Here is a 20,448-nt window from a genome sequence, read left to right as displayed (position 1 = left end):
TTTTGGATCATTTTCCAGTGTTCTGTATTTTGTTTTTCATTTTCTTTCCCATAGTTCCAAACATAAACAATCTTAATGGTCATACAACATCCTGGATCAGGATGATTGTTTTTGGTTCTCTCTTACCTTCTTAGGATCCCAAGAAAATTACAAAGTTAGGGTAAAATTGGCTGCTCTCTGAGGGAAGAAATCCTGCATTTATACCCCTCTTCAGCCATGCTGGAAGATTGTTGGCTTAAACCCATTGTCTCCACTGTCTGAGAATTTTAAATGTGATCTCTGGCTAGATAATCCTCTGAGCTATACTTTCTTCACTTCTTTACAGAGAGTTTCTGCTGATATGTATGAGCTCCTAGGAAAGATATTTTAAGCATCAACTTCATTTTTATGTTATTAAAAGATAGTATCTGGTTTATTAAATCAACAAATAAAATGAGGAGGTTCAGAATGTCGATTTTATTTAATGGTCATATTTAAAACTAGGACCAATACTCATTTGACCACAGAGCAAGATGTGTCAGACAGATAGCATTTATTAAACTCCAGCTAAGTGCCAGACAGTGTGCTAAGTGCTGGGGATATAAAGAAAAGTGGGGAAAACCCCACAGAGATCAGGCCTATTTCTTTAAAGAGATGGAAGAGGAAGTCATTTGCTTTCCTTTTATATGTCTCTCACTTGTCCTTTCATTCAGTAATTATCTTGACAATTATGGTTTATTCCTTATCTCTTCCTTCCTCCCCACTCTTAGAGTACAATTAGCCATTTTTAATCCCCCTTAGCAGAGGAAAATACTATTAGAAATAGAATTGGGCTTTCTTTAGGCATATAGCAAGTATAACTGCATAATACTTGCCATCCAAAGAAATGCCTGTTTATCTAAGTGGAACAAATAAGTATTAGCTTTTCTTGTTTTTCTGATTCCTAAAATATCCTTACGAAATTTGAGTTACTAGAATCCTATCATCGTTGAAACAATTTTTGGGGCACTACATCTCAACTAAGTTTTCCCAGACTATTGATTCACTTTTCCCAGTGCAGAATTCACCTTATCTGACCTTACATAGTAAAATTTTAACACTCTGGAAAACTAATTGCCAAAATTGTCATGTTAATAAATGTTGCTACAGATCATAGACTGAACCAGTCATAGTCTTTTTATGGTAATTATAACACATGCAAAATATTTTTGATCTTATAAATGTTCTGCAGACACTGATATTTACAGTCCTCTAATTTGAGACCTGAGAATTTGTATTTTGAAATTGTTTTTGTTCAGACTCTTCTTTTCCCCAACAACATATCCAATTGAAATATGTAACCTAGATTGAGGCTTTTCCTGTGTCTTACTCATTTAAGACTGTTCATGACTCCCTCCCATATTCAAGCTATTCTCTTTTTTAAATTTATCTATATTATAATATTGCCTAAAGGCTTTATTCATTTCCTTTCTCCTGGATTCATTGTAAGAATTTTTATTCACTGTTCAATAATAAAGCACAGACCAAAAGAAACAAAATATTTGTTATTTTTTAAAAAATATACCCTGGGCCCAAAGCATATAGAGAGCAGAATCCAGTTTTCACTGTACAACTGAATATTTTGTTTAAAAATCAACAGGGTAGGAGGATGTTTGGGATTCTAGGAATAAAAGATAGAAAATGCTTTATGTGTGATTTAGACACTGGATTTTAGCAAAAGGTTGTTAAATTGTTAATTATTTAGTTAATTATTCACAGCACAAAAAAACGAAAAGAACCGGTCTGACATAGGGAGAAGTATTTCCTTTCAAGCTTTATATTTCTTTGTAGTGCCAGGAGGTAACTTTTATGGAAAAAATGAGTTCCATTCATTCATTTGCCATGTGGCATAATTGATCTGTCCAAGCAGACCTCTTAGTCTTTGCCTGTTGGGTGTTATTACAGGGCAAACCATGTAATCTCTTACCAGCATTACCATTTGGCCTTGAAAACCATGTATTTTTCTAATCTTCAAACTATTTTGTGGTCAGCTCTCTGTGCCTCTGGCATATTACTAGAATGATGGAGATTTCTACAAATACAAACTTATTGGAAGAGTAAAAGGTACTTTATATCTATCTCATTGCTAGATGCAACTACTTTGAAGGGACTTTTCTTATTTTAATTTCAAATGTGTTGATGAATTATTGAAATTTCAATTATTTTTGGTTCTCTTTTTAGTAGGAGGGAGAATATTAAAGGTATTTTGTATAGTAAGCATGTCAGAGATGTGTATGAAATAGTCTCTATTCTGTATCCTGAAAGAGGCTGGCTGATTGTTAGTGCTTCAGGCTTTAACTGTTACTCTTGCTTCTGTTTTTGAAGCAATATGGAACATTGGTCAGGTCACAGCTACACTAGGTTGCTGCTTCATTTGTAAAGTCCTTTTTAAAGTCTCATTGTTATTCTGAGTTGTTGTGATATAGTATATATTGTTAGTATCTTGCACATGCTCAAGTTAGAAATGGTAATTTAATTATTTAAGCTCACATATTCCACATCATCTTGCCTTTGGAAGTCACTGAAATAACCAAAGTAAATGGAGACAGCATTCAAATGATACAGCAATAACCATGTTAAGAAAAAAAAAATAAGAGACCTCCTTAAGATGACAGAATAAACAGCAGCAGAACAACCCAGCTTTCTTTACATAGCTACTCCAGCAAAAATGGAAAATAGCACCAGAACAAGTAATTATTAAAAAATCCAAGAAGAGACTACGATAAGTATATTTTTCTACCTGAGGGACATAGTGATACAGCCAGAAACTTTCAGAGCACAACATAAGAAAGCTTTCAAATGGACAAAAGTGGGTGGGGCAAGGAAATCTGGAGCTGATAGCTGGGTATCCAGGGGCAGAAAGAGAGGAATGTGGATACCTGGAGCCTGCAACTATGTCACTCTCAGCCCAGACCAATGGTCAAGAGCCTACAGGGCTTGGAATGAGAGTGCAGTGATCAAGGCCGGCACCAACATAGTTCACTGGCATGAGACACCCTTGACGTCCTTGAAGAAAAAAATTACTCAGTACCCAGAGAAATCAGTGGTAAGACACCAAACAAAACAGGTCACAACTGTACCAGGACCCACTTGTTCTTTCAGAAGTGCACAGAGTCCGGTACAGTTTAAGAAGTAAGACTGGCAAAATGATTAAACCAAAGAAAATGTTGAGGATAAAGAAAAATTATGGAACAAAGTATGCCCAAGGCGTAAACCCAGAAGAAGAGAATAACGGCCACAGTATCTATAGGTAAAGCTTCAAACAAAACCAAAAAAATTATACCACAAGCTCTACACATTTCCTTGGAAAAATGAAAAGATTTTTAAAATATCAGATGTAGATGAAAAAATGAGAAATGAAATGAGAGTTGTAGAGGAAATAATTTGAAGGAAAATAAATTGGTTTTATACATGAGGTGCAAAATCTTACCCATGTAAGAAAATTAGATTGCACTAAACAGAAATAAATTACTTCATGAGACAACAAGAAATACTAGAACAAAATCAAAAGACTGGAAAAATACAAGAAAATGTAAAATATCTTGCATCAAGTCAACTGGTCTGGAAAATATTTCAGGGAGAGAAATTTAGGAATCACAAGGCTATGTGAAAACCATGACCAAAAATAAAATTGAAAGCCTACATTTAATATTTTAAGAGATCATGAATGAAAACTACCCAGTCCTATTAGAACTAAAGGATAAAGTGAAAAGAGAAAGAATTAACTGATCACCTCCTGAATAAAATCACAAAATGAAACCTCCCAGGAATGTCATAGTCAAAATCCAGAGCTTCTAGGTAAAGTAAAACTTCTGTAAACAACTAGAAAGAAAAGTTCAAATTTTAAAGAGCCATAGTCCATATCAAATAAGATTGGATAGCTGCCACTCTGAAAGAGAGGAGAACTTGGAATATACTATTCCCAAAGGTAAAAGATTAAAGACTTACAACCAATAATTACTTACCTAGCAAAACAGAATATAATCCTATGGGAGGAAAATGGAATTTTAATGATATAGAAGACTTTTGAACATATCTGATGTAAAGACCAGAGCTACGTAGATACTCTGAAGTACAAACACAGGCATCAAGAAAAACTTATGAAAGTAAATACACTTGAACAATCAGAAGAGTTTATACAATGATGAAGTATTTACTTCTAACAGAAGAAACAAGTATCCCCTCAGAAGACTACTGTCATCAAGTGTCATATAAATAGAGGGCCCGACAGTGGTTTTGTTATGTTTTAAGGTCTTAGGAAAAGAAAGAAAGGGGAGACATAAACAAACACACTAAGGAAGAAAGGGAAAGGAGATGGGGGAACCTTATCATCTCAGAAAACTGAGTTATTCAAGAAGACTGTACAAATATAGAAGACAGAATGAAGAGGGTAGGTTACACAGGAACCTTACTTTCATTTTAAGTGGTCAAAGAAGGGTTGAATGTGCACACTTGCACATATGTATTACACAGACCCTTTGATGTAGAAACATGTTAAATTCAATAGGAAATTAGGTTGGAACAGGGAGAAAGGAGGTAGGGAGTAAAAAAGATTTAGTGAGGGATTAGTCATAGATTTCAACTGTAGAGGGTAGATTATGAAGAGAAGAATAAAAGGAAAGAAAGAAAGGGTAAGAAAAATTTCCTCTATGTTTGGGGATGGGGCAAAGGAGGAAAAGCATTGTATCACTAACAGATTATTAGTGTTGAACGCATTCTCTTACCATTTTATTTATAAAGAGGGGACAAGGGGACAAAAAAGAAGAGATATAAAGATAGGATGGAGTAAAATACAAAATAAATGATCAGAACTGTGACTATGAATGGAATAAACTCATCCATAAAGTAAGAAAACATTTGTCCCAAATAACTTACATACCACTGTAGATTGACCTAAGGCCAGCCTGGGACTGTAATTTTTTGTGGTTCTTATCCAGTTTAAGTTTCCTAGCTCAATCATTGGCACTCATTCTTTAACAGAAATGAGAGCTATCCCATGAAGGCATCCACATCATCAACTCAAAATTAAAATTCAGTTTGCTAAAAACTGTGTCATTTGTATCTAAAGATATTATTGTTTCAGGTTCGAGAACTACAAACACGCTTACAGAGTGTCCAGGCATCGGGGCCCTCCAGTCCAGGTCGTCTCACCTCTACTAACCGACCAATTAATCCCAGCACTGGAGAGCTGAGCACCAGCAGCAGCAGCAATGACATCCCCATTGCCAAGGTGAGCTATTTTCAGTTGGTGATAATATCTCTTCTTATCTGGGACCAACAGTTACCATTGTACACAGCTATTGTGCAAGCATGTGATTAGCTAGAAAGAATTCCTTGTGTCCCAAGAGAGTTTTCCTAGTACTCAGAACTTCTGTGTTTGAGCTACAGGGAGAGTTAACCCACTCATAATTTTAACTCTCTTTCAATTGGAACACAAACACTAGCTCACATTAACCAACTCAACATGGCAAGGACTTCCCAGTATGGTAACTCATTATGAAGACAGGGACGTTCTGTAAAGTCCTGCAGTGCTTCAGGTTGAATAAAATATTTCTTCTGTTTATAAATTAGATTGAGCTTGACAATGGAAAAGGGATTTGGCTAGTATACAAGTCTTTCCCTGGTAATGAGGCCAAAACAGTTAGCAGTAGGAAAGTGGTGGCAAATAGGTTATGACCATAGAGAAAAGTTTCTCTAAGCTATTTACACTATAACAAGAATGAAGGTTTGTGTGATAGTCAAGGGAGCTAGGAAAATGACCTCATAGACAGGTCCACTGCTAACTGTTAGGAAGTCTGTTACACAAAGAAGGCCTGTAAAGGAAATAGGTCAGTTTTCACAGCAGATATATCCAGTTTCAATGCTGTGGTCATGTTTACTAATAAATTAAGTCAGTTTAGTCAAACTAGTTATAGGAAAATCAGTAAAAATGGTTTTTAGAACATAAGCATAAATGATATTAGTAAGCATCTATACTGGGCACAGCATGGCTAGACGCTTGTAGAGAAATCAAGTCTGGCTAAGACATAACCCATAACCATAGCCTCAAGTAGCTCACAGTCTAGTTAGTAGGGGAACAAGATTCCAGCACATATAGCTATAATGCATCATAACATCAGTGTTTTGAAACAGTTCTGTGTAAAGCCAGAGGAAGAAACCTGAGGGAGTAGGACTGAAATACTTTGAGTCAAGATGGTTGGAACAGTAGCTATATATACACACAATCTAAATGACTTGTGATTTTCTTTAGATTGCTGAGAGAGTGAAACTGTCGAAGACAAGGTCAGAGTCTTCCTCATCTGATCGGCCCATCTTAGGATCGGAAATCAGCAGTATAGGGGTGAGTGTTCTTAAGAAATGCATCAAAAAATACTTAAAGAACTATTTAAAGATTAAAAAAAAAGCACTTTAGAGATTATTTAATGGACATTCAAGTTTTTGATCCAGCAAACCAATTAAGTCTAATACTAAATTATTTTTTTTATTCCCCAAAATCAGAACCAACATTGATTTCAGTATGGTAGATAATTTTTGCAAGAGCAAATGAATTTTTGTTTCCCTTTATGAAACATTGAGGAAGAAATTATCTAGGCCTGATTATTGGATACAGATGAAAAACTGGAGCTTTTTTCTGCCATCTAGATTCAACAGAAAACACATTGTAGTTATTATGCCCACAAAAAACTGTTATCTTGTGCACCTCACTCTTAAAAGGGAATAAATTCTCTAGCAAGGATGAATGTTGCTTCTGAAGGATTAGCTCAACATAATGAAAGGTTGAGCTCTTGTACTTCAGTAATAAAATTTTCATCAGTGAGACCAATAAAGTCCTTCTAATTTGGAGCAGAGTAGATAGGTGATAGAAAATGGACAAGGACTATGTCTAGTGTTCCTGACGGATTGCATGGTGAGAAGAGTTCACAGTGGACTCAGACAGTATCTGATGATTCCATGTGCTGAGAGTGATCTTATAGTTGGAGAGCTTTTCATTTTGGCAAAATTTCACTAAGCTGTGAAAACTCATTCAACTGAGTGTGCAAATTATAGAACCTCCTTTAACTAGGCTGAAATCTCAGGGCTCTCAATTACAAAGAACAAAAAAGAAAGGAAAGTGCCCAGGGTCAGTAGGTCTGTGTACTTCTAGGGCTTAGAAAGGAAGGTGTGGATCTGTTCGTGCTTTTCTACCGTTGATCCCAAAAATGGAATATTTACATGTACTTATTAATTTCATTTCTAAAAATTATTTTAAAACTGGCTTTTGGAACTAAAGTGAAATTATGTGAACCAAAAAACTGGCTAAAGTAATTGCCTTTTGTATGGTGCCCATATAAAAGGTAATTACTTTAGCCATATTTTTTGGCTCCAGTTCTCCAAGAATATCAGCTTATAATAATTTGTCACTTCTACAAGTGTCCAACGCACTGCAATACCATCCTACAGCCCTATCAAAGTGGATTTTTTAATACCTACTACAGGTATCTGGCAGTGTGGCAGAGCACCTAGCCCACTCTCTGCAGGACTGTTCCAATATCCAGGAGATTTTCCAGACCCTCTATTCACATGGATCTGCCATCTCAGAAAGTAAAATTCGAGAATTTGAAGTAGAGACGGAGAGATTAAACAGGTAAGTTTGAAAAAAAAAAACCACATGAAGATACAAACACAAAAGTGTCTCCCCCCCCCCATCAGGCCCCTCACACACTGCTCTCTCCTTTTCATATCCCCCTCTTAGCTCTTGTTCTAACTATCGTATCACATGGAATTGTGTCATCAGTCACTGCAGTCCCTTTCTTGAGAGAGCCAACATCATAGAAGAGATCTTAGTTTTCAAATAATGTCACAGATTGGTTTTCCTACTGATATATGATACATTGATTCATATATACATTTGTAACGGTGCAGAGTCTCAATGGTATTTTCTCATCTCAATCATAAATTTGAATGTTTGAAGGATCTTTCCTATTTTTCTTTTGTAACTGCATGAAAAATCTGAGGTTCCAGCTACTCTAGAAGCCAGAGAAATGCTGAAGCCAATTTTGTCCACATTGGTCATAGTACAGACACTGCCGTGGAACCGTTTTGAGGTCAGAGGAAAAGCCATGACAAGAAGACATCTTTGCAAGTCTTAGTTATACTTGTGTTGGCTCTCAAATCAATTAGGAAGAAGTGAATGGGATTAAATATGAAAGTTCCCTTTATTAACCAGGCAGAATTTTGGCAGTCAGGCCTGCTTAATGCTTGTTTGAATAGGCCTGATCTAAGACTGTTGCTTTGTAAAATATTCCACGAGCCCAGTAGCAGTACATGGTTGTCATCTATATGCAACAGGCAGGGCAAGAGTTATGGGCCAGCTTTTAGAAGACACTCAAAGTTTTCTGATTCTTGCTAACTTCAAAACTGGTGACATCATGTTGTAAATGGTTAACTCCTTTGGCAAGGAAATTTTGAAAGAGCAAGTGGAAATCCAAAGTCAAGTCATTAACAACTCTTTGGCTTAGACATAATGTTCCAAATGGCAGAATGGAATATTGTGCCTTCAGGCATAATCACTGCTTTGACCCATAACTTGTAATAGGTACCTGGGGTAAAATTGTGGAAGTTGATAAACTAACTAGGAAAAAAATGTTACCTAATATATTCACTATTTAATCCTTGTTAAAAGTTAATTGAATAATTGATTTGAAGCTTTTTAATGTGCTTCTTAAAAACTAAGAGACTGTGGTCATTTAGGTCTTTAGAAAATTTTAAATTAAATGCTTTTTAATCAAGATAATTAAGAGGAACAGAACTGATGGTGATTTCATTACAGAGCTGTTGTCCCTAAGTCCACTTAATTGATACTCAAAGAATTATTGGTCCAAAATTGTTCTTGAAAGCATTGAGTCAAATATGTCTTTTATATAATATAATATAATTATATATATATATAATTTATATAATAAATATAATTTTATATAATATATACAACCATATATATTATATAATATAATAAAGTCAGATGTCTTCAAGGTAGGTTACAGCATAATATAGCTTATAGGATTTGACAGTTCTGCTGTGTAGACTGAGATTCCCTTCTCCATTAAGAGCACATTTTAAAAAGTGACAAAACTAGCATGCACATGTGGACACCTATAAATAACCCACCATTTCCTGATAGTTTTGTATTTCTTGTTTTCTAACACTGGGGAATTTATTGCCCAAAAACACGATAGCTATTAACTTTGTGGAGTAGGAAGTGAATCACTCTGCCGTTCTCATATGCTATAAAAGGAGTGTATTCCTGAGGTCTTCATAACACTTAGCCCTGAACCGTCCTTTAAATTCCTTCAAATGCATCAGTTGCTTTAGCTAAGTTGACTGTAGATGATTTTCCTCTTCTTGACTTGGCAACACTCTTGGCAATATTCTGTCTGAGGGTATTTTGACCTTTTAATGCTTTGTGTTCAGAACACAGGCTATTCATTCTTTTAAATATGCTTTGCAATTTCTAGAGACCCCTGTGCATGACACCATCCCCTCCCATCTCCTTCAGGAGCTTACCCCTGTATCTCCCTAACTTCCAACCTCTTCTGGTAATCTGGCAGCGTTTTTCCTGCTTCCCAGATCTCCTTTTTAAAGAGGATCCTCTAAGAACCTTCATTTGTCCCTACTTTCCCCTCATAATTTTATCCTATTTCTTTCTTCCCCGAATTCCCAGAAAAATAAACCTGCTATACTTGATGCCTCCACTGCCTCTCCTCTCATTCATTCCCAACCTTTTGCAATTTGGCTTCCTTCATGACCACTCCATTGAAACACTTCCTCCAAGGTCACCAGTGCCCTCTTACTTGCTAAATTAAGTGGCCTTTTCACAGTGCTCATTCTTCATGACCTCCCTGCAGCATTTGATACTATTCACCACCTTCTCCTTGCTACTTGCTACCCTCTGGGTTTTCATAACAATACTCTTCTAGATCTCTTCCTGTGTGTCAAATTTCTCCTTGGGTCTGTCTTCTTTATACATTTATCCCCTGTCAGTGTGAGGGTATATACACTAAAAAAAGGACTGTGTTCTGTCTCTTCTCTCTATTCATTCTCATCAGCTCCCATCTTTCTATTCATTCCCAAATCTGTATATCCGTTCTTTTTTTTTTTCTTTTTTGGTGAGGCAATTGGGGTTAAGTGACTTGCCCAGAGTCACTCAGCTAGTAAGTAAGTGTTATGTGTCTGGGGCCGGATTTGAATTCAGGTCCTCCTGACTTCAGGGCCAGTGCTCTATCCACTGCGCCACGTAGCTGCCCTTTGTGTATCCATTCTTCATCTCTTTCTCTTGAGCTTTGGTGTTGCCTTTCCAACTTCATCTCTACCTACTTAGGCACCTCAAAATCAACACACACAAAACAGAATTCATTATTCTTCATATACATACTCCCATTTCTTATTTCCCTATTTTTGTAGGTGACTCATTCTTCTGCTTACCGAGGTTTACAACCTAGGAGTCATCCTTGACTGTTCAGATTCACCCACCAGCCATTATTAATCATTTACCACATCTTTGATTTTCCTTCTGTAGTGTCTCTCGTGTTTATCCACTTCTCTCTATTCACACTACAACTCTCTCCTGGATTATTACAGTAGCCTCCTAACTGGCCCCCTTGCACCCAGTCTCTTATCCCCAGAATTTCAGAGTTCAGTTTCCTTCATTATCTGTGTGTGTTTTATTTGTTAAAATATCCAAAGATATTAAAATGTTTCTTCCATCTGAACAATCAAAACCCCTGACATGAATATCTGTAAGTTTTTTTTTTAAGAATTGGCAGATTTATTTGCATCAGCAGGAAATTTGAAAATGAGCCTTTTTCTTTGCAGTCGAATAGAGCACCTGAAATCTCAGAATGATCTGCTGACCATAACACTGGAGGAGTGCAAAAGCAATGCTGAGAGGATGAGCATGCTGGTGGGGAAGTACGAGTCCAATGCCACAGCTTTGAGACTTGCCTTGCAATATAGGTAGGTCAGTAGTTGTGGTGAAAATACCCTGTCTTTTTTTTTTTTTGAGGCAGTTGGGGTTAAGTGACTTGCCCAGGGTCACACAGCTAGTGAGTGTCTGAGGCCAAATTTGAACTCAGGTCCTCCTGACTCCAGGGCTGGTGCCCTATCCACTGTGCCACCTAGCAGTCCCTGAAAATACCCTATCTTTTAAAGCCACCTTTTATTCTAAAACGTATCTTGGCATATATGCCTTCTAGGTAAAAATAAAGATTAAAGTTTGGAGCAGATGAGGCTTAAGATCAGGAAAATTGGTGTTTGGTGTATTAGTGTATTGAAATCTCCTTGTAGCATTAAAAGGAGAGGAGTCTTGGATTAGCTCTTAAAATAGTTGTGGCACCTTCAGATAGTCAAAGTGATTCACTTTATCACTGATCACTGAAGCTTTTTACCAAGGCTTAGAGGCAGTGATGGCACCTGACTCTTTGTAAATCCAGATAATATGGAATGTTAGTCGTCCCCTCCCCCCTTTCCTCCTAAGACACACCAAAAGGAAAGAAAAAGGTAATCTGCTATACCTTGGTCCTTAAAGCAAGCAGTCCTGTCTCTCTTTAGAAATAGCTAAGGCTCCAGTCTCCCTATTAGCAAAGTGAACCAAATTAAAGTGTGTGAAATGGCGGTTGGCTCATAACCCCTTTTCTTTTTTTTAACTATTTTATGAGTTTTTTTGTAAATAGTATTTTATTTTTTCCAGTTACATGGAAAGATAGTTTTCAACTTTCATTTCTTATAAGACTTTGAGTTCCAAATTTTTTCCCTCCCCTCCCCAAGACAGCAAACAATCTGATATACATTACACATGTTCAATCATGTTAAACATATTTCCACATTAGTCATGTTGTGAAAGAAGAAACAGAAGAAAAGGAAAAAAAACACAAAAAAAAAACCCCAAACAGAAAAAAAGTGAAAATAGCATGCTTTGATCTGCATTCAGACTCCATCAGTTCTTTCTCTGAATGTGGATAAGATTTTCCACCACTAACCTTTTGGAATTGTCTTGGATCATTATGTTTTCAGCCCTTTTTCTTGAAAGGTTAATGGAGGAGGTGCAAGTATCTTTTTGGGCTGGAGCTATCCCTTCCTAGTGATATTTATCTAGCATTTTATAAGAGTAAGCATTCAAGAAATAAGAAGATAAAATAAGTTATTATTATCTTCCAAATAAATTTATGGTTACACCATTTTTATGCTGCCTGGCTAGGATACGTGTCACAGAATATTTGGGTAAAAAGTCCAAGAGGACTACTTCATGCATCTTGTTTGCACCCAAGCAGGTGGTAGTATTTGTTCTATCATGTCGCATATGTGCTCAGTGTGAGTGAGGTTTATGTTGGGCTAGGGGTGTTACTGACTGTCAGGATTATGTTTTGCACTTTCTGTTGGTGACGAAGATTTGGAAAGAGAAAAGGGATACATTCGTCTAGAAAAGGGAGCCAAAAAGTAGGGGATCCTCTAAATGCAATTTCTCTATGCCTTATTTTGGCCTCTAGTTTGATATTTATTACATTTCCATTTCATCTGGGCATCACAAGAAAGAGAAATTCATCCTTCCCAGCTTTGTTTTATTGCATCTTTTGTTTTTTTCTCTAAATCCTAAAATAAAGGAGAAAAAAGTAGCATGGTCAGTGTTGATCCCAGTAAATATTTATGGGTGACTTTTTGCTCAGTTGTGTTGAGCCAGAGTAGTTGAGAGATAGAGAGAGAAAAAGACTCATGTCATGGAGGAAAATTTCCCCAGCTTCATCTCTCACAGTGATAACAATATATGACAAATAATAGTTCACGTTTATGTAGCGCTTATTATCTGCAGAGTTCTTTTTCCGACAACCTGCATCACAATGGTACTGTATTTTACAGATGTGGAAAATGAAACTTAGAAAGATGAAGTGACTTGTCTGTGTTAACATGTTTATTTAGTGTTGATGCCAGGACTCCAAGTCAGGTCTCCTGACTCTAATAACCAGTGGTTTTTCTGTTATGCTGCAATACCTGTTTTCTCAACTTTTTGACTACATGTATTTTTTCTTAGTTGAGGACTCTGAGTTTTATGTTTTACAGTGAGCAATGCATAGAAGCCTATGAACTCCTGTTGGCACTAGCAGAAAGTGAACAGTCTCTTATCCTTGGACAGTTCCGAGCAGCAGGTGTGGGATCTGTTGGTAAGAGTCACATGAATGTATTTCTCTCAAGTCCTATTCTATGCTTCATTGACTGTATGTGTTCCCCAACACTCTGTTAAAGTGTGTTTTTCTTTTTTTCCTCCCTTCTGAGTAAATTGTTTATTTTGAATGGAATAAGAATTGCAATTGAAACTCAGAATTCCAGACAAGTTAAAACAAACAATCCTTCCCTGTAAATGTATTTTCATGGGCTAATGGAATTGCTAGACATTAAGACTGGTGTAGCAATAGAAGTGATTCAACTTTCTTCTTTCAAAGCAGGAACCCACTCTCCCTTCACTGTGTGACATTGGCTTCAAGGGGCACATTCCTCTGATTGAATTTTTTCCAAGTTTTCTTTCCCATAATTAGGGCTTTATAGTTTTAGTGTGAATGGATTTTTTTTCTGTTTTTGCTCTTCATTTTCAAGTCACCCTTTCCCAACTGCTGTTCTATAAAACCCTGGTTCCTTTGAAATGTGAATAGAGGTTCCATGAGAAAATTTTAAAACTTTCAATATCTTCCCCTTTAAAAATATGTGGAAGCATGTGTATGTTTATGTCTGAATTTCTTCATTTCTCCCCACTCCCCCAAATATTCCTAATCTCCCTTTATCCTATAGTACTCTCTACAAGCACTTTAATTCCATCAGGCCATTCTCAACTTCTTTACCCACTCTTTTTAAAAAATTAAGACCATTACCTTTCCCAGCTCCAAAACAGAGACAGTGCCAGCAATTCCATTAGAAACCTCATTTTTTCAGCATCTTTTAGTTGATCTATAAAACTTTATTTCTCATATGAAACTGATCCAAAAATGGTCTTGGCCAGCAGTCAAGATTTTCAAAAACATACCTATTAACAAATAGGATCAGTTAAAGGGGAATAAATCATTTGGCTTAATTTTAGTTTATATTAGAGAGAACTCTTTATCTTAAATTTCAAGAACATTCTTTTGTGAGCCCAAAACGTGAGTACAACATAGCTACTTGTGTAAGTAGTTGGGATCATTTAAGTAAATGTTTAAAATCAATAATAAAATAGTTCAAATTTACCTAGTTCTAGGTAACAGGCATGTATTTATAAAATAACCTTCTTAGTTACACCATTTTTTCAGAGCTGAACTTAAGGAATTCTCATACTTAAAGGATACATGATTTCATCAGTGTAGTGCTGTTTCCAGCCAACCTAGATTGCAGCCCTCTCTCCTTTAAAAGTCTTCATGAGTGTCTTTGGCAGGAGGGAAAAAATCTAACTGGTGAGCCAAGCTGAGCTGCTGAGCCTTTCTGAGCTCTCTAAGCTTAGTCCTTAGTCCACAGGCACAGTCCATCACTAGACTCATATCTGAAGCCTTTCCGTCTTGGTATGTCCTGCCAGCTCCCTTACTCTACTGGCATAGCCTTTGAGTACCCAGACTTAACTCTGTACCACTGTGACGTATTAGAATAGGATGTCAGTGGAAGAAGGAGGAATGAATTAGGATTTATTTTTAATATGTGATTTGTGAGACAAAAAGATATCTTTGGAAAGGTTGGTTTTCAGATGGACAAAAGCCAAAAAGCATTAGGGACCATGCTGTCCACAGCCTTTTTACCTGATACTTACCAGCACCCAATACAACTTAAAAGCCTTAGTGGGTCAATTTAATTTTGAATAGCATCAAATTCAATTATTTTTTTCTTTACCTCTCCCAATTCTCTATATGCAAGGAAAGTATAATAGGGACACTGAAAGTGTTACTTGGTGCCAACTTTTTTTTCTCACATAGACCTGTGTTTTTGTTGACTTGTGCAACTTCTAGTGAAGAAACTCCAGTTACCAGTGCATATTGGCCACTCTTCTGCAGTTTAAAGCCTTGGACAGTTTTCTGAGGGCAGCTAGGTGGTGCAATGGATAGAGTACTGGGCTTGGAATCAGGAAGACTAATCTTCATGAGTTCAAAGTCATCCTCAGACTAGCTATTTGACCTTGGGCAAGTTACTTAACACAGTTTGCCCCATATATAAAATGAAGTAGAGGAGGGAATGGCAAACTTCTCCAGTATCTTTGCCAAGAAAACTCCAAATGAGGTTATGAAGAGTCAGACATAACTGAAAAATGACTCAAAAACAACATCAGTTTCCTGAGGCACCAAAAGCTTATTCCAATGGTCTCATAGCCAGAATGCTTCAGAAAGGGTACCTGAATCCAGCTCTTCTAGACTCTCAGGCACAGTTCGCTGTCCATATTACATCATGCTGCCTCTTATTTGTGCCAATGAGAAGGAAATGCCAGTGTTCTGAATAATATTTGCTCCCAGTATAATTTTTTGTTTCTCATAGACTTCACAGAGGTTTTTTTAAATTTCATGCTTCATTTGCCATTTTTATTAACAATAGTAGCTTTATATATGCAGTGCTTTATATGTTTGCAAATATAATGCTTTAGTGTTTGCAAAGCTCTTTATATATATTACCTTATTTGGTTAACTATAGATCAGCTAAACTAATAATAGAAATGCAATAGCACAGGTAAAGGAAATCGAGAGATAATTCAGTGCTTTCATTTTAGCCACTAGTTCCTTACCCTTTTCCTAATAAATCTTTTAGCAGGGAAGTGAACTAGTAATAAAGTTGCATTATTCTGCTGTTTATTTTCCTTGCCTGCCCTCCTAAAGAACCATTGTACTATTAAAAAATGTGATAACCTGAGCCTGAATTGGATAATTCCTGAATAATTGGATGTTAGAAGTGAAAGGGATTTTATTGTATAGATGAGGAAACTGTGGTCAAGAAAGAAGATTACAAGACCAGAGAACAAGATTATACAATGAGAGAGCCAGAATGGGAACCCAGGTGTGCTGACATTTAGTCTAATACCTTTTTCCCTACAGCACCCTGCTTCTCATCCATTGAATAATTGAATATTGCTTGCCTATGTTCCTCCCCAGGCTTATGCTATGTCAATTATTCCACTGATTACTTTACAACTTAGGGGACCAGACAAGAGATGAAAATGTTACCCAGATGCTCAAGCATGCTCACGATTGCCGGAAGACAGCTGAGAATGCCGCCAAAGCCCTGCTGATGAAGCTGGATGGGAGCTGTGGGGGAGCATTCGCTGTCCCTGGCTGCAGCGTGCAGCCTTGGGAGAGCCTTTCTTCCAACAGCCACACCAGGTAACCAGAACACATTTCCTCTCTTGTCCTGTCTGCCTTTTCTTTCAGCCTTAATAAGACTATTGCTGTCTTAGTCCACTTCTTCATTCAGACTGACATGCGTGCGTGTGTGTGTGTGCACATGCACACACACACACACAGGTATGAGCATACTTTGAGCCATTACCGGGCTTGCCTGACCTAATTTTTTTTTTAATCTTGGCCATACTCCATTCAAAAAAGAATTATTAAAATTTAGAGCTGTAAGGGGTTTCTTTAGAAATCGTGTAATCAAACCTTTTCCTTTTACAGATGAAGAAACTGAGGCTCAGAGATACATAGTACAGCAGAAGAATACCGGAATTTTAGTCAGAGCCCCTAAATTCAAGTTCCACCTTTGATGCTTATTTCTCATGTGACACTAAGCAAGTCACTTAACCTCTCTGTTTCCTAAACAGTAAAATGACTTCAAAAGTCTCTTCTTCATACCTGAACCATTAAAAGATTCAAATATACGTTTGAATAAATACTAAAGAATGATGTATTTGCTGTTTTTATCATCATCAGAGGATAGTACTACTTTTTATAGGGAGGAGATGTTTTCTAAATTATCCTATCTTTTTTCATGTGCAGATCAAGTACCTAGAGCCTTATAGAATATAGATTGAATTTATATTGCAGGGGAGGAAGTTCTATTTGTGTTAGTGCTAGAAGGTATCTCACCGTAAGGGTTTCAAGATGTGCTACTCAGAGATTCAGCTATATGGGGTACTGCCTCTTGCTTCCTGCCTCAAACTCCAGAGAAAGGTAGAATCCCTCCCCCTCCCAATTCACTTGGCCAGTTGCCCACAGCCATGTCTCCTCCTTATTTCAACTTATTCCAACAGTTAACTTCCTCTCATGTACAGACTGAAATGTTACTTAGACTTTGGCTTCAATACAAAAAGCAAGTGTTGTTCCTAACGGTATGTCCAGATGTGTTACATCTATAGTTTGTATATTAATTTGGCTTAGGTATATGCATCCACTTTGTTGGTGACACTTTTATCTACTTAGAGCATTGATTGGGACGTTAAAATTGGTAATCACTTTGTGCTATAAATCTTCTACTTAAGTGGCTCAGTTGTTACCCTCCTCAACAGTCTTAGATCTAACACTCAGAAGTAAATTTAGAGGTATGTGAGGAGAAAAAAGTTTTATCACCATCTGTTTGGAAAGGAGATAAAGATGAAAAAGGTGATAAAAATTTCTAAAAATCCTAGTTGTATGTACAAATTTAACCTTTCTCAAGGTATACATATAAGCCTTAAATTTGGTTGTACTGCTATCTTAGAAAAAAAAATTCCTCTTAATATATTTTTGAAGGGTTCAGAATATCACAAAATGTTCTCTACACTAGGTGACCTGTACTAGCTCTCAGGGAGAATAGTCTCTGAAGATTGATTAAACTAAACAAGTTTAATGCTATGTGGCAAGAACAAAAAAAAAATCCCCCAAAGCTTTCATAATTGTGGTAATTATTGTATTTGTTTATTGATCCTGACAGCCTAACTCATAGATCACTAGACTATTGGAATTAGAAGGGATCTTTGATATTTTCTATTCTAGTCCTCTTATCTTACAGATGAGAAAACTGAAACCAGAGTGGCAAAGTGACTTGTCTACCACCAAGAGAAGAAAATTACTAAAATGAAATTTTATATGACTTGTCTAGAGTTGTTAGGAGTCTTGAAATAGGGGCTCGAAATGGTGGAATAGTTGAAACTTAAATTTTGTTCTAAACCTAATTTCTGCCAAATGGCTGCCTAATTTTTAGAGGAGTTTTTGTCGAATAGTAAGCCTTTCCCCTCATAATTGGCATCTTTTGCAGATTCATATGCAATCATCTTTTTTATGTTCTGTGTTCTGGAAATGCTTTTTTATTCCATTTATTTTATTATTTTCTTCCATTTATTCTCTCTGTCCCTCTCCCTCCTTCTCCTTCTTCCTTCCTTCTCTCCCTCCCCCAGGACAAATAATTTTTGCTGCCTATTGCTTTGTAATCTAGTTTGAGATCTGATGCTAATAGATCCCCTTCCTTCCCATTTTAAAAAATTCTTACTCTTTAGAGTCTTGAATTTTGTTCCTGTATATGAATTTCATTATTATATTTATAATTCTACAAAATATTCTTTTGTGAGTCTGATTCCCTTGATGTTCCGGACCTTATGTTCTTCCAGATGAATTTTATTATTTTTTTTAGCCCTATAAAATAATTCTTTGGTAGTTTGCTTGGTATGGCACTGAACTAGTAAATTAATTTAGGTAGAATTGTCATTTTTATCATAGTGGTTCAGCCTACAGAGCAATGAATATTTCTTTAGATTTTTAGATCTGTCTTTATTTGTGTGAAAAGTGTTTTGTAATTTTGTTCATATAGTTGCTATATTAGTCTTAGCAGGTAGACTCTCAGGTATTTTGTAGGCAGCTATTTTAAATGGAATTTCTCTATCTCTTCCTGCTAGATTTTGTTGGTAATATCTAGAAATGCTGGTGATTTGTGTGGATTTATCATACATTCTACAACTGTGTTAAGTTGTTAATTATTTTGACTGGATATTTAGGTAATTTTCTAACGTTCTCTAAGTTCTTATATTTTCTGCAAAGAGCAATAGTTTTGTTTTTTCATCGCCTATTCTTATTCATTTCATTTCTTCTCCTTGTTTTCTTGCTATAGCTAGCATTTTTAGTACAATGTTGAATAATAATAATAATGGTCATCCTTGCTTCACCTTAATCTAATTGGAAAAGCTTCTAGTTTATCTTCATTACAAATAATTCTTGCTTTTCTTTTTTTCTTTAATATCTTATTTTTCCCCAATTACATGTACAAACAATTTTCAACATTTGTTTTAAAAACTGAGTTCCAAATTCTCTCCCTCCCTCTGCCCTTCTGTAATTGAGAAGGCAAACAGTTTGATATAGGTTATGCATGTATGCATGTCATACATATCATATATGTATGATACAGGTATACATGTCATGCAAAACATATTTCCATATTAGTCATATTATAAAAAAAAAACATTGACCAAAATAAAAACTCAAGAAAAAAAGTGAAAAAGGTATACTTCAATCTGTATTCAGACCCCATTAGTTTTTTCTCTGGGGATGATTAGCATTTTTCATCATAAGTCCTTCAAAGTGTCTTGGATCATTCTATTGCTGAGAACAGCTAAGTCATTCACAAATGATCATCTTATAACATTGCTGTTACTGTGTAGAATGTTCTTCTGGTTCTACTCATTTCACTTTGCATGAGTTCATGTAAGTCTTTCCAGGTTCTTCTGAGAGCATCTAGCTCATCATTTCTTATAGCTCAGTAGTATTCCATCACAATCATACACTGCAACTTGTTTAACCATTCTCCAGTTGATGTACATTTCCTCAATTTCCAATTCTTTGCCACCAAAAAAGAATTACTATAAATATTTTTGTAAGTGCTTTTTTTTTTAATCTCTTTTGGAATACAGACCTAGTAGTGGTATTCCTAAGTCAAAGGATATGTATGGTTTTATAGGCCTTTGGTCATAGTTCCAAATTGTTCTACATCATGGTTGAATCAGTTCACAACTCCACCTATAGTGCATTAGTGTCTCATTTTTCCAGAATTCCCCCCAACATTTGTCCTTTTCCTTTTTTTGTCCTATTAACCAATCTAATAGCTATGAGGTAGCACCTCAGAATTGTTTTAATTTTAATTTCTTCAGTCAGTAGTGATTTAGAGCATATTTTCATATAGCTACAGATAGCTTTGATTACTTCATCTGAAAACTGACTGAAAAAATATATTTTGATCATTTATCAGTTGGGGAATGACTCTTATATCTATAAATTTGACTCATTTCTCTATATATTTCAAAGATGTGGCCTTTGTCAGAGAAACTTGCTTCAAAAATTTTTTCATAATTATGATTGCTAATTGTATTTTCCTCCATTCTATTTCTGTCCTGTTTATTCTCTTCTCTCTCTCCTTTCACCCTGTTGTTCCTCAAGTGTTTTGCTTTTGAGTATCACCTCCCCCAATCTGCCTTCCCTCAATGAAAATTCCCCTTCTTCTTTCCTCCCT

General features: G+C 36.2%; 1 protein-coding gene across 1 annotated transcript in view; it reads left to right on the top strand.

The window, feature by feature from the left end:
* The window catches only part of MCC (MCC regulator of Wnt signaling pathway), a 113,841-nt gene that overhangs the window by 46,048 nt on the left and 47,345 nt on the right, over positions 1 to 20,448 (top strand). The window contains exons 7-12 of the mRNA XM_020980072.1: positions 5,102 to 5,248; positions 6,269 to 6,358; positions 7,494 to 7,642; positions 10,867 to 11,007; positions 13,105 to 13,205; positions 16,178 to 16,361. Of these exons, the coding sequence (XP_020835731.1) occupies positions 5,102 to 5,248; positions 6,269 to 6,358; positions 7,494 to 7,642; positions 10,867 to 11,007; positions 13,105 to 13,205; positions 16,178 to 16,361 (812 nt within the window). The remainder of the gene's footprint in view (positions 1 to 5,101; positions 5,249 to 6,268; positions 6,359 to 7,493; positions 7,643 to 10,866; positions 11,008 to 13,104; positions 13,206 to 16,177; positions 16,362 to 20,448) is intronic.

This window comes from Phascolarctos cinereus, unplaced genomic scaffold, assembly GCF_003287225.1.
Source record: "Phascolarctos cinereus isolate Bilbo 61053 unplaced genomic scaffold, phaCin_HiC Scaffold_4;HRSCAF=312, whole genome shotgun sequence".
Lineage (NCBI taxonomy): Eukaryota > Metazoa > Chordata > Mammalia > Diprotodontia > Phascolarctidae > Phascolarctos > Phascolarctos cinereus.
The sequence above is the reverse complement of the archived record's forward strand: the minus strand, read 5'-3'. Positions and strand labels throughout refer to the sequence as shown.